This window comes from Cnephaeus nilssonii (assembly GCF_951640355.1).
Source record: "Cnephaeus nilssonii genome assembly, chromosome: 19".
Classification (NCBI taxonomy): Eukaryota; Metazoa; Chordata; class Mammalia; order Chiroptera; family Vespertilionidae; genus Cnephaeus; species Cnephaeus nilssonii.
Window position 1 is genome coordinate 33,939,760 of NC_137090.1, and position 14,073 is coordinate 33,953,832.

General features: G+C 55.9%; 1 protein-coding gene across 2 annotated transcripts in view; it reads left to right on the forward strand.

Annotated features, from left to right (window-relative positions):
- Positions 1–14,073, forward strand: part of ABR (ABR activator of RhoGEF and GTPase) — a 187,868-nt gene that overhangs the window by 80,758 nt on the left and 93,037 nt on the right. For both annotated transcript variants that reach the window (XM_079798863.1, XM_079798864.1), the window contains exon 2: positions 5,243–5,427. In XM_079798863.1, the coding sequence (XP_079654989.1) occupies positions 5,243–5,427 (185 nt within the window). The remainder of the gene's footprint in view (positions 1–5,242; positions 5,428–14,073) is intronic.

A 14,073-nucleotide genomic window follows, 5' to 3' on the forward strand; every position in this document is an offset into this window, starting at 1 on the left:
AAGAAGAAGAAGAAGAAGAAGAAGAAGAATCACAAACTTGGTGGCCCAAAACAACAGGAATTTATTTTCTCACAATCTGGAGGCCAGGAGTCCAAAATCCCAGTGTTGGCGGGGTCGCACTCCCAGCCAAGGCTCTCGGGGGAGAATTCTTGCCTCTTCCAACGTCTGGTGACTCCATGCATTCCTTGGCTTTGGCAGCATCACTCCAATCTCTGCCTCCATCGTCACATGGCTTCCTTCTGTGTGTGTTATCTCCCCTTCTGTTGCCTATAAGAACACATCATTAGATTTAGGACCCACTGAGTTCATCTAGGACAATCGTCGGCAAACTGCGGCTCACCTGCCACATGCGGCTCTTTGGCCCCTTGAGTGTGGCTCTTCCACAAAATACCACGTGCGGGCGCGCACATACAGTGCGATTGAAACTTCGTGGCCCATGCGCAGAAGTCGGTTTTCGGCTCTCAAAAGAAATTTCAATCGTTGTACTGTTGATATTTGGCTCTGTTGACTAATGAGTTTGCCGACCACTGATCTAGGATAATATCATTTCAAGATCCTTAACTTAATTACACCTACAGAGACCCTTTTTTCCCAAATAAAGTCACATTCACCCGTACCGAGGTTACCTGTATACATTTGGGGGCTACTATTCAACCCACTACAGGGACCTAGAAGATGTCTGATATTACAGGGCAGCAGAATATGACCTTGTAAAGGTAGAGTCGATGACCATGAAGGGCTTTGAACTGAGGAGTTGGTGCTGTACCTTGAAGTGAATGGGGAAACTGTTAAATTTTGAACAGGGAAGAGAGTATTGGAATTGTCCTCATAAGCGTTGGTGAGGGTAGAGAGGAGGATGAAGAGTGGGGATAGTTCAGGGTGTGGGAGATGAGGAGCAGGAAGAGGGAAGAATCTGAAATGCCGCCCGGTTTCCCACATGAGTGATGTGGCATAGAAGGTAGAGATGTTCAGGAACCAATCAGAGAGATGGGTCTGCCACCCAGACCTCACCCTGGAATGTAAATTAGATTGGGGAGAAGGAGCAAAGTAGGAGTGACAGGAGCCCGGGGAATCACCAATTTTCCCCCACTACCTTATTATGAATGATTTCAAACATACTTAAAAGTTTGAAGAATTGTATAGTGAACACCCACATACCCTCATCCGGAGTCTGTAATTACCGTTTTTCTATACTTGCTTTATCACACACCCATCCATCCCTCTGAACATCACCACCCATCTTACTTTTCATGTGCTTCAGAGTAAGTTGCGACATCTGTGCACTTTACTTCAACACATAAGCATCATCAGCTAGAGTTCAGTATTTAGTGACATGCACAACTCTTAAGGGTACTGTTTGATGAATGAATCCACCTGTGTACCCCAAGTCTCTGTCAAGGTACAGAACATTGCCCTAGCTGGTTTGGCTCAGTGGATAGAGCATTGGTCTGCGGACTGGAAGGTCCCGGGTTCGATTCCGGTCAAGGGCATATGCTCGGGTTGCGGGCTCGACCCCCAGTGGGGCGAGTGCAGAGGCAGCTGATCAATGATACTCTCTCATCATTGATGTTTCTATCTCTCTCTCCCTCTCCCTTCCTCTCTGAAATCAATAAAAATATATTTTTTTAAAAAGATACAGAACATTTCCATCACCCCAGAAAGTTCCCTGTGCCCCCACTCCCAGAGGCAACCACTATTTTTACTCTTTTTCAACCATAGATTAGTTTTGCCTGTTCTGGAACTTCATATAAGTGGAACCGTACAGGATATGCTCTTTTGTGTCTGGCTTCTTTCGCTTAGTGTGAGAGTCTGTAAGAGTCATTTCTGTTGTTGCATGTATCAGCAGCCGTCTCATTGCTGAGCACTATTCTATTGTAAGGATACATAAGGAATACCAATATTTTTAATATATTTTTATTGATTTTATAAAGAGAGAAGAAGGGTGAGGGACAGAGAAACATTGATGAGAGAGAACCATTGATCGGCTGCCTCCTGCATGCCCCTTACTGGGGATTGAGCCCAAAACCCTGGCATGTGCCCTGACCAGGAATTCAACTGGAGACCTTTCAGTGTATGGGATAACGCTCAACCAACTGAGCCACCCCGGCCAGGGCAGGAATACCAATTTTTAAAGGGTGGGCAAAGCGTCTTAGAAGGGAAAGTGAAGGCAGTAGGAAAACCACCTGGATCAGTCACAATTAGGTTTGACTGCATAGAACATAAAAGCTAAATGGCAGTGGCTTCGATAACGGGCTCTTCTTCTCTGTCATGTCAAAGAGGTCCAGAGGTGGACAGTCCTGGGGTGATACGGTGGTTCACTGTGCCATCATGGGCCCAGGCTCCCAGCTTTCTAGTCAGCTGTCTTCAGTGCTGGCCTCTATCACCTCATGGTCTAACACGCTTTCCAAACTAACCACAGAAGGAGGAAGTATGAAGAGGACCACAATCAAACAAACAAAACATGACTTTCAGCCAAAACAACCTCTTTTAGCAGCCTTTCTCAAAGCTCTACCCATCTCCTTAGCCGGAACTTAATCACGTGGCCCATCCCAGTAGGAAACGTAGTCTTGTAGCGAGCCACTGGGCACACGGCCACCCTAAATACGATGGCACTTACGTTACTGGGAGAGGGGATGGATGTTGGATGTCATCAGCCTCCTGTGCCTTCTTTCTTTTGAGACCTGGTGGCCAAGCCATGGTCCACTCAGCATTCCCAGCCGTGGCCTCTCCTCGTCGGAAGCCCATGCTTGGCAGGTTTCCGCCCTCCCACCTCCCCAGGGTCCCTTCCTTCTCTGACGATGGTTTTCTCTGCCTTTCCTGCATTGCTTTTCCTGGTGGGGGTCTCCTGGGTCCCTGACCCTGGGCTGTCGGGAGGTATGGAGGGTGCAGTGAGTGGGGAAGTATCAAGGAACATTTGCAGAGACTTCTGGGGGCACGTCCCTCCACTCCTGAGCCTCCCCCTCCTGTAGCTAGCACCTCAGCCCGCAGGCACCTCTCCTGTTCCTCTTTGGTCAGCCTCCCCTGACAAGGAGGGCCATAGAGGGTTTCTCTGAAAGGTTAGGGGTGTTCAGAGGGAAAGAGATGGCATCTGGAGATAAACCGGTAGACCTGGGTTCAGATCCTTTCTGCGATCTTGTCTGTAAGTTGGGGATAATAAGGTCAGCCTCGCAGCTGTGGCTGGGGGATGAGAAGAGCAGGAGATGCAGGTGCATGGATGCCACTCTGATGAGGCTGGATTGTGCACACGGGGGGTGGGGGGGGGAGGCTGGCAGAGACCTTCCCGCCCTGCTGGGGCCCCGCCAGCTGCAGGCTGTGTGGTAGAGGCGAGCTACGCCACCTTCTCTATTGTCCTCTCTACCTCTGCCCGGGGGAAACGTCCTGAGAGTCAGGGAGCTGGTCCTGTGACCCCTGGGAATTGGTCAGCGGATAGGAGGGTCAGTGTGGCCTGCGGGAATCTGAACTGCTGGCCAGGCCCGGGTTCACCATCACTAACACCCCTGGCCTTGACTCCAGGAGTAACAGGGCAGCCTGGAGAGATGACAGGTGAACTTGACGTTTCATTTCCTCCTTGTGCTTTTCCAAAGTGAGTAGGTCTCCGCAGCCAGCCAGCCCCCTCACGGCACCAGACGCGGGCAGGCTGGATGCTGTGGCTGCTCCGTTTCCCTCCTAACCCCTGGAAATAGCAGAGTTGGCTCGCTGCCGGCCAGCCTCCGCCATAGGCCCTGTGTACCTCCCGGGCGGTGGAGCCTGTCTCCCGGGTACGTGGCCCTCACACAGCTCAGCGGCCGGATCACGAGGTTCTGTGCTTCTGCACACGCGTGCCTATCCTGGGAAAAAGGGAATAGCCATGTCCCTTGACAGCTTAATGGGCTGTCAGCACAGGGACTGGAGAGGAAGTCGGCGGGGACAGGTGCAGCGAGGCTAGGGAAGCTCTCAGCTGCCAAAGGGCCAGATTGCACGGAGGGTGGCTGTGGCCAGGCGCCTGGTGACCTGTTGACACCATTCTCAGGCTGCCGGCTGCCCCGGGGGCTGGTGTCAGGACCGAGGAAGAGGAGTGGGCCCCAGTGGAGAACTTGGCTCAAGCCTCAGACCTGAGACGGGGCAGTGCGTTCCTCTGCTCATTCATTCTCTTCGCACACATTTCCCGAGGTCCTGCTGCGTGTCGGCCCGTGGGCGCTGGGCACACGGTGATGATGGGACACCCAGTCCTGCCCCAGGGGATTAGGGACACATGGGCAGGACCCACAGGGCCACTAGGAGGCCCTGAGCTGTAGGAGTTCTGAGCTGGGGCGCCAGGGAGCACATCCCGGAAGAAGTAATATCCGAGCAGACGATGGGACCGGCCCAGCCAGGGGCTGGGAAGCGGGGGGGACGTGGGAGGGCCCCTCACGCTGCCGCAGGAGAGACCCCCACTGGTGCGGTTTGACCAGAGGCCTTTCTGAGGTGCTGCCCTGCGTCCCAGGGCGGGGGTGCCTGTGCGTGGGCTCTGGAGCCTCAGTGGTGCTGGCAGCCAGGGGGGGTTACAGCTCGACTCCCCTAGTCTTTTCTTCCCTCCTTCTCCCTAGGAAGCCTGCATTGAAATGATAGAAAAGCTGGCTTTTAGGAGTCTGTGCTCCATCGTGTCCCTGCCAGGCCTCGGTGCCGCCTTCTCGCCCACGCTCTGCCAGCCTTGGGCCCCGTCCTGCACGAGGCCTTGTTCAGAGGGGTTAGGGCTCCCTTGGGTGCCATTCCTCAACGCCCCACCCCGAGACCTGCCCCGCGCCCCCTCTCCCAGGGATCTGGCTCAGCACACAAATGGTACCTTAGGAGGAGGGGCCCAGGAAGTGACATCGCTGGGCCCGCCCCCACCTCCTTATTCCCTATAAAAAGCAAAATGGTGACTCAGAGAGGAGAGTTGGAAGCGTCCTGCCTCCTGCTCCCACTGTTAATTCTTAAGACTTGGAATTAGGCAGGAGGCAAAGGCAACAGCAGCTTGAAATACGCAAATACGCAGCTGACATGCTATTAAGCAGGTGGCAACAGCGGAACCGCTCCTCCCCGGCTCCCAGCAGCCCCTGAACTGCTGGCGCTCCCCAGCCCCGCACGAGGGTCCGGCCCCCCGTGCGGCCCCCGCCGGGCCGGGCCGTGGATGCTGCGGCCAGGAGCATGGCAGCCGGGGGCCGCCGCCGGCGCCCACTGCGCTACCAGTCCCTGGCAGCCCTGGTGGAGGACTCTCAGTGGCCTTTCTTGTTCCTTGTCTCAGACTTCAGCTACGGGGCAGACGACTACGACGCGGAGGGGAATGAGGAGCAGAAGGGGCCCCCGGAGGGCTCAGAGACCATGCCGTACATCGACGAGTCGCCCACCATGTCGCCCCAGCTCAGCGCCCGCAGCCAGGGCGGCGGGGACAGCATCTCCCCCACCCCACCTGAGGGGCTGGCACCCGGGGTAGGTACACCTGCTTTTCTTTTCCTTCTGGGTTTGGGAAGAGAGAGGGCTGTGGGGGAGGGGGGAGGCAGGCCTGGGTGTCCCGGGCCAGGCTCTGCTTGGGATGCTCCTGGGGACCCTTGGCACTGGCTGTGTTGGGTGCCCTCGTCATCTCTTCCCGGTCCTGGAGGCCGCGCAGTCTAGGCTCCCCTCCCACAGCACCTGCTGCTCCCTCTGCCGCCTCTACCAGCCATCTGCTCCCCTGCCTGCTGGACACCCTCCCCTCCTCCAGCTTCCCCTTCGGCACCTCTAGCAGGACGGGGCCTTGGGGAGGGCGCAGGCTCTTCGCTCTGGGCCGGGGCTGGACAGTGGCTGCTGTGCCCTGCCGGCTGTCAGTGTGCACATGCCCGCTCAGCAGACCAAGGCTGGCTTGGTGCTCGCTGTGGGGCAGAGTGAGCGGCTTGGGGAGCGTTTTCTGAGGTCCAGGGGCCCCAGCCAGCCCTCTGGAAGGGAACGCGCTCTCATGGTGTCCACCTCAACTCCTGCTGACTGGCGGGAGCTCTGTTCCAAAGAGAAGCATGCACAGGGAATATGAAGGATGTGCTCTGAGACAAACCCGGGGGCAGAGATGCGTGGAGGTTTGCAATCCTTGTAATTAATGCTGCTCCTGGCCACAGGCACGGGCTCTCTCTGGGTCCAGCTTGTGCGCGTGCGTCTGAGACAAACGAGACAGCGCAAATGAGACAGAAATTCCTGGGGGCTGGTATTCTGAAGTTGGGGAGAATCAAAGCCGCTCCTCCATTTGGGCGGCACTTGGAGTGTCTGGTCCTGCAGAGGAGAGGGTTTGCTCAGGTGTGTTTGGTGGGGGTCCCCTTTCTTCCCTCTAATGCCCCCAAGGAACAGTCGCTGAGATGCTGTGAGATACTTGTTCCCCTCCTACAGAGCCCAGCACCCCTCACCCCACCCTGCAGCCAGCCGGGGGGGGGGGGGGAGGCCTACCTGGACTCTGCCATTTCTTGAGACCCCCCCCCTTCCTTTCCTCCCTCCCAGCCTCCCTTGACCACCCTCCACCCCTTTGCCAGCTCACCCCCCTCTTCATACACCAGGGTGGCTGTTATAGCCTTTGGCAACAAGGGCCCTGGCAACCGACATCCCACTTGGGGGAAGCCACACTGTTGCCATGGCAACGGAGGCCTAGCTCAGTGGCTGCCAGGCAGTGCAAGTTTGGGAAGGGAAGGGTGGGGGCAGGTGGGAGGTGGAAGGGATGGGGAGGGTGTTGGTCAGGTCCAGGCCCCCCATGGCCAGCATTCTGGTGTGTCGCGTTGTGGTCCTAGGAAAGGGTGGGAGGTGAGAGACAACCGTGTTGGACACAGAGGGCAGGATTTTTGCTGCTGGTGGAAGAGAGAGTATTCTGGGACCTGAACTGAGACCAACCAGGAAAGCAAGGGGGAGACTGGCTTTCCATCGCTGCCTTTAGGTCTCTCATCACAACAGGGCTCAGAGACACTCGCCCTCCACCCCGGGGGGCTCAGCTGTTACCCACGGTGAGCAGGTGCAGGGAGAGTTGCTGTAGGCCACAGCTCAGGGCCAGGAATGCTGACAGAGTGGAGAACGTGTGGCCAAATAGAGCCACTTGCTGAAGAGGAACGTGTCTCTGCCATTTCCTTCTCCCCTCCCTGCCTTCTTCCTCCTCGCTTCCTGTCCTGGTTCCTTCCCTCATCACATGACCACCTTGTAGGCGTGCTTGGCCATCAAGTTTTAGATTCCCTGGTGAAAGGTGCAGTCAGGTACCTTTCACTCTCCCGTGAAACAGGTCACAGGCACGTGAGAGAGGTCACAGGCATCGTGGGAGGGCCCCTGCCTGGAGCTCTGAGGCCTCCGGCAGTGACTTCCTTCAGCTTGTGGTTGCCCATCTTGCTTGGTGGCTCTCGAGGGAATAACTTGGTTTGAGGACTTGGAAATCCAGAGATGTTATGGTGACAGCTGACTGCAGTGCTTGGGAACCAGAGGGCGGAGGTGAACACCATTGGCTGGAAGTCATGCAAGACAGGGGCGGGAGCATCTGTCTAGCTTGGAGAGCTTATCAGAGATTCCAGCCCAATGCACCTCCTGCCTCCCACCTTCCCTCCTGGAGTTGCATTTTTTTGTCCTTTCTACTGTGTCTCTGGCCCCATCTAGTGGACTTAGCAAGTATTGCTATGTACATTGCGGTGCTGGAGAGAGTTGACAACCTCTTCCTGTGTACTTTGGGGAGCAGTTCAAGTTTTTTTAAAAAGGGAAGAAGACAAGGAGGAAGCGGAAGAGTGAGAAGGGAAAAGAGAAGAAGAAAGCAGGCCAAGGTTGCTGCTACTTGGCTCAGCTCACTTGGCCAGGCAGGTCCCCTCCCGGCCAGGCTTCCTGTTGGGGCCTTGGGAACCCAGGGGACTTTTAGACCAAATCAGATGATCGTTCTAGCCTCTGGCAGTGGGGCATTCCACACCCAAATATGCTGTCACCTTGTGCCTGGAAACCCGAGGTTTGGTCTTTGTGTTCATCAGGGTTCTCCAGAGAAACAGAACCAATAGAATACAAGAGAGAGAGAGATTTTTATTAGAAGGAACTAGAGGCCCGGTGCATGACATTCGTGCACTGGAGTGGGGGGTAGTCCCTCAGTCTCGCCTGCGCCCTCTCGCAGTCTGGGACCCCTCAGGGGATGCCCGCCTAAGCCTGCTCCTCAGTCAGACATCCCTCTCGCAGTCTGGGGCTCTCGCAGTCTGGGACCCCCTTGCTCCTTACCTCCTGCCACCATCGCTGCGCTTGCCAGCCCTGAGCCCGGCTTCTGGATGAGTGGTGCTCCCCCTGTGGGAGCACACTGACCACCAGGGGGCAGCTCCTGCGTTGAGCGTCTGCCCCCTGGTGGTCAGTGCGCATCATAGCGACCAGTAGTTCTTACGTTCAGTTGATTTGCATATTAGGGTTTTATTATATAGTATTGGCTCACTCAATTACGGAGGCTGAGAAGTCATAAGATCTGCAGCCAGCAAACTTGAGACCCTTAGCTGATGTATAGTTCAAGTCTGAGTCTGAACCAGCAGAGCCAATGGTCTTTGACTAGAAAGCCAGCAGGCTTGAGACTCAAGAGCAGCCGATGTTTCAGTCTGAGTCTGAAGGCTGAAAGAGACCCAGGTCCCAGCTCAACAGTCAGGCAAGATGAGTTCCTGCTTACTCAGCAGCCTTTTAGTTCTATTCAGGTCTTCACCTGATTGGACGAGGCCCACCCACATTAGGAAGGGCAATCTGCTGTACTCAGTCAACCGAGTCAAATGTTAATCTCATCCAGAAAGACCCTCACGGATACACGCTGAATAATCTTGTTCAAATGTCTGGGCACCCGTGGCACAGTCAGGCTGACACGAAAAATTAAACATCACGGTCTGACTTCCAACAGTCCAGAGAATGGAAGGAACACGAGCTCTGATAGAGGCACGTCTGCCCTCTAGCTGGGAGACGTTGGAGGAGTGTCATAACCCCTCTGAGCCCCACTTTTCTCACCTCTAAATAGGACTAACTGCCCGGCCACTGTGGCTCAGAGATTGAGCATCAACCTATGAACCAGGAGGTCATGGTTCAGTTCTGGGTCGGGGCACATGCCTGGGTTGGGGGCTCGATCCCCAGTGTGGGGCATGCAGGAGGCAGCTGATCAATGATTCTCTCTCATCATTGCTATTTCTCTCTCTCTCTCTCTCTCTCTCTCTCTCTCTCTCTCTCTCTCTCTCTCGCCCTTCCTCTCTGAAATCAATTTTAAAAATTTTTAAATAGACTAACTACCTGAGAGGATAGATTGGGATAGCTCAGGTGAGGCCTGCATCATTGGGCCCGGCTCACTGGGGTGCTCAGTCCTTGGTGACTGGAGCCCACAAACTTTTCTCACCGGCTTTTAGAGGAGTGGGAAGCCCAGAACAAAGCAAGGGCCCGGTCTGACGAATGTTTGCTGGACAGACTGAATCTGCTTTAGCAACCTCCCTCCTGGGGTTGGCTCGGCCCTGCCCAGTGTGGCCGGATGGAGCCAGGTCTCCGTGGTGGTGGCAGGTCACACGCTCTTCCCTCCCCAGCACTCCCCTGCAGCCTGGCTCTTCTGCGCAGCACCCCCACTCCCAGTGTGAAGCCTGAAGCCCTGCCTCACAGATGCCTCACTCTCCCCAAGCCCAGGCCCAGCAGAGCCTCCTGCAGGGCCAGACCACTGAGGACTGGTGGTTCAGTTCCACTGAGAGTGAGCCCTGGGAGGCGGGGCAGACCCTCCAGCTCAGCTGACGACAGGGGGGCGGGGTGAAGGGGGTGTACACATCCCTCTGCCAGGACCATGGTCTTACAGAAAAGCTTGCTCCCCACACACAAGCTATGGAGTCTTAGTCTACCCTCTTGGGAGGTGCAGTAAAAAGGGGCCACAGGGGAGAGAGAAAAGCTGGGTGTTGTCTCAGCGCTGCCCCTTTCGGCTGTGTGACCTGAGGGATGTCCGTCACCCTCTCTGAGCTCCGGATGTACTCATCTCTAAAGTGAAGGTACCGAGCATTTCCTCCCTCCTGGCCTCACACAGCTGTTGCCAGGCTTCCCTGAGACAGAGCGCTTTGTGAATTGTCACGTCTGCATACAACGTAACTAGGAATTGCTCAATGTCAAACTCATTCTGTAGCTCCTGTGATACCCACAGCAGGTCCAAAGGGTCTAATAAAAGGCTGCACTGAGCGGTTCCGACTGCAACTTGCAGGAAAATCCAAAGATAAGGATAGGGAGAGTCCAAATGATCACCATCCTCGTCCTTCTCATCTCCGTCCCCTTTTCCTCCTTCTCCTCCTTCTCTTCCTTCTCCTCCTCCTCCTCCTCCTCATCATCATCATCACAAATACTTAGGTTTTCGCTGAGCCTTTTACAGGGGTGGCCTCATTTGAGGCCAACCACAACCCTATACGGTAGGAACAGTGATCATCATTTTACAGTTGAGGAAACTGAGGCTCAGAGAATTGACTTAATTTGCCCAAGACAAGCCAGTGGCCAGACGTTCAAACTTGGTCTTTCGGACGCTGGAGTCGGTGTGGTGCTCCCAGGTCCGTTCAGACACCATCTCCCTTGTGAACTTTTACAGCCCACCCCTGAGCCCTTCCCTGTCAGGGAGACACATGCAGTTACTGCCCCCATCACCTGCATGGCCCTCGACAGCAGCTCCCAGGAGGGCTCCGAGGGGTGCTCCCCTCGTGTTTGTGGAAGGGAGCTGGGATGGCCAGGGAGGAGGGACGGGGGGCAGGTGCAGGCTTAGGGGATGAAGCTGGGGCAGATCTCTTCTCTTCCTCGGCTCCTTCTGAAGACTTGGGGTTTGATATTTGAGGTGACCAAGCGAGGAGTTTGCTGCTAGGTGAGTGGAGAAGCCACGTGGAGAGCGGGAGCATCTGAGATTGGGCCCCGGTCTGCTCCCTCTCGGTGTGCGAGGCCTGGGTTGGGGAGGTTAGCGGCTCCGGTGGTCTTTATGCCTCGCGGCATTTCCAGCTGCCGCTGGAGTCAGAGACATGCTTGCTGTCCTCAGGGCGCCAGCCTCCTGTCTGAGCAGCCTTGCTCCGGTCTCTCCCTCTCTGGATCTTTGATCTTCGCTGCAAAGGGGAGACTGACTGGCTCCTCCTAGGTGCCAGGTGCTGTGTGAGAGCCATGGGCCTCATTGCCACCTAACGCCTCCAGCCACTTGGGGAGCCAACCACGTGGTTTGTAGATGAAGAAACTAAGACTCGGGGTGGGGATGGGGGTTCCTTAGCTTGTCTGAGTTGAGAAGCAGGGAGACATAGTGCCCTGGTGGTGACCCTCAGCTCCATCGAACACGGGCCCTCCCTGTCCTATTACTATTAATATTGCCCTATTAAAACGCTTGCACACCTGGCTCGGAGCTGGTCTTCCCTGGGGAAGCACACCTGGCCGGCCTGGAGCCTCCGTCTGGGACCTGCTCCCCGCCAGTGTGCTGGGATCATCGTTCAGGAGTGTATTTCACATCTGCCAGCCAGGCGGCTTCCAAAGTCACATTCATCCAGGGAAGGTTTGCTGGTCTCATCAGGCCCCAGGCACTGTGGGTATGAAGGGGCACCCAACCAGACCCCGTCTCTACCCTTGAGCCCTGGAGTCTTCGGGGGCGGGGCAGGGAGGCTGACTGACCCCCACAGTCACACCAGTAGGTGCTGCAATGCCCCTGGAGCAAGTGCTGCGGAAGCCCTTGGAGGTGTTGGCCGCACACAGGGGAGCCGCCAGCTGGCAGGGGCTGCATGGCCTGGGGCTCGTGCCCGGGGCAGAAGGGCAGAGGACGGCCCATCCGCAGGCTGGCTCCTATCCCAGGGACTCGCCGTTTTCCATCTTCGTCACCTGGTTTCTCCCCTAGTGGGTGCCGGTGCTTTCTTTCACGTGGAGGATGCTCTTGTCGGCGTTCTCTCTGTGGAGGGCCGCACAGACGCCTCCCCTCCTGCCTGCGTGCAGGAAGAAGAAGAGGAGTAGAAACTTCCATAGCACTTGCTGAATGCTGGGCACTGTTAGAGCCCTTTCTAGATAGCGACTCACGGAGCCCTCACCACAACCTTGGGAGGTAGGCGCCCTCAGGGCCCCATTCTACAGGTTATGTGGAGCCAAGATGTCACGGAGCCCCGCTAAGGCCCCACAGCTGGTGAGGAGGTGGGGGTACTCGGGCAGCCAGAGCACCCCTCGGAATCGCTCCCTGGATGGGAACCTAGCTCTTCAGGAGCCCCTGGCCCTGGCTGCTCTTGGACAGTCCCCATCCCTGCTCTAGTCCCTGTGGCTCTGCTCCCAGTGGCATTCCTGCCAGGCACAGGGCCCCCCTCTAGAGGGCGCCACCTTGGGGATTCAGGGGAAGGAGAGAGGCACAGAGACCTGGTTGCTTGGAAAGAGGTTAGAGTTGCCTTGAGCCAGTTCCCACTTGGCCATACTCTGCCCTCCCTTCTCCCTGGCCCCCCGGTGAGGGTGTTCCCTGTAAGCCCACCCTGCTGGACACCGACTTACCACCGGGTGTGTGAGCTGAGGGAGGAGGGAGGTGCTGGCCCGCTCTATTTATCACTGACTGGGCAGGGCCTGGTTTCTGCTTCTGGAGTGTGTCTAGAGCAGTCTGAGCTCTGGAAATGGCCAGGTAATCCTTTGCCATGGGAGCTCGTCCTGTGCATTGCAGGGTGCCCAGCAGCTTCTCTGTCCTCGGCCAGTAGCAGGCCCCAGTTGTGACGACCGAGGTCTCCAGACGTTGCTAAACGTCTCCTCAGGAGCAAAGTCACCCCTGGTTGAGAACCCCTGGCCTAGAAGGAGGTTAGAAACATGGGGGTCTGGGACAGTTGTCCTGGGGGGAGGGGTCCTTCGGGGGACATTTGGCATTTACCAAGTGGGGAAAGGTGGGTGCGCAGAAAAGACATATCCAGTGGCAGTGACCCCAGGAGGCTTACGGGCAGGGGGAAGGTAAGTCAGGGCATTCAGGTTGCCTAGATGGTTTCTATGAAACTGGTTTCCATTGATGTCGGATCCTAGGGCTAAGGGGGAGCCAACAGTCACAGCGTCCTAGCAGGGCTGCATGGTAGGGAGGGTGTCTGGGCAGGAATAGGAGGGGACTGCTTACTCTACGCCCTTTTATACTCATTGCATTCAAAGTATTGCCCTATTAAAACGAAAGAAGACGATCCCGTATTGCCCTGGAGGACAGGATAAGAATAGAGTTAGCATGGGGTAAGATTTGAGTAACTATTAAGGATATTTCAAGTGTTAGACTTGTCTACCAGTGGGACAGGTAATCCGCTCCCAGGCCCTGGAAGGATTCAAGCAGAGGCTGGTGACCGAGGTAGAGAGGAGATTCTTTCTTCGGTAGGACTGTGTGACTTGGGGTTCCCTTTAGCCCTAGGAGCCCACATCATATGTTTTTATAGAATCACCCACCTAACCTGGGCCCTTGATTATTTCCTTGGGAGACCCTTTGCCTCGCCCTGTAAGCCTCCTGGGGTCATCTCCACCTGGCCATATCTGCCCTCCCTTCTCCCTGGTCATTTCCCACTTGGCCATAATCTGCCCTGTATTTTCTGAGCACCTACTTTAAAAAAAATGTTTGTATTGATTTTAGAGAGAGAGGAAGGGAGAGGGAGAGAAACATCAATGAGAAAGATTGGCTGCTCTTGCATGCCTCGTACCAGGGACCGAGCCCACAACCTGGGCATGTGCCCTGAGCAGGAATCGAACCAGTGCATGGGACGATGCTCAACCAACGGAGCCACACCAGCCAGGGCTAAGTATCTACTTTTTATGGTTCTGGACGCTGGACTTTTTACGAACAGGGCTTGCCCCTTTCCCCTTTGTACACACACACAGTCAGCGAGAGAGACACACAATTCCTCTATTTCAAGGCCATCTGTGCAACAACCTTGAGAGATGTACAAGTCTGAGGGGGGAATCATGTGACTTCAGGTGGGGCCAATCAAGGAGGAGAGCATGGAGGAGGCAGCCTCAGAGAGGAGGCAGTGTTCTGCCTGGGCACTGGTCAGGAAGGGCATTCTAGGTAAAGGTGTAAGTTCTGGGGAAACCTCTGGAGGTTTAAGGAAAGGAGGATGGTCCGGTATGGCTTGGGGACTGGGCTCCTTGGAAGAGGTGGGAGGTGTAGCTGGGAGTGGGCTAGGGCTC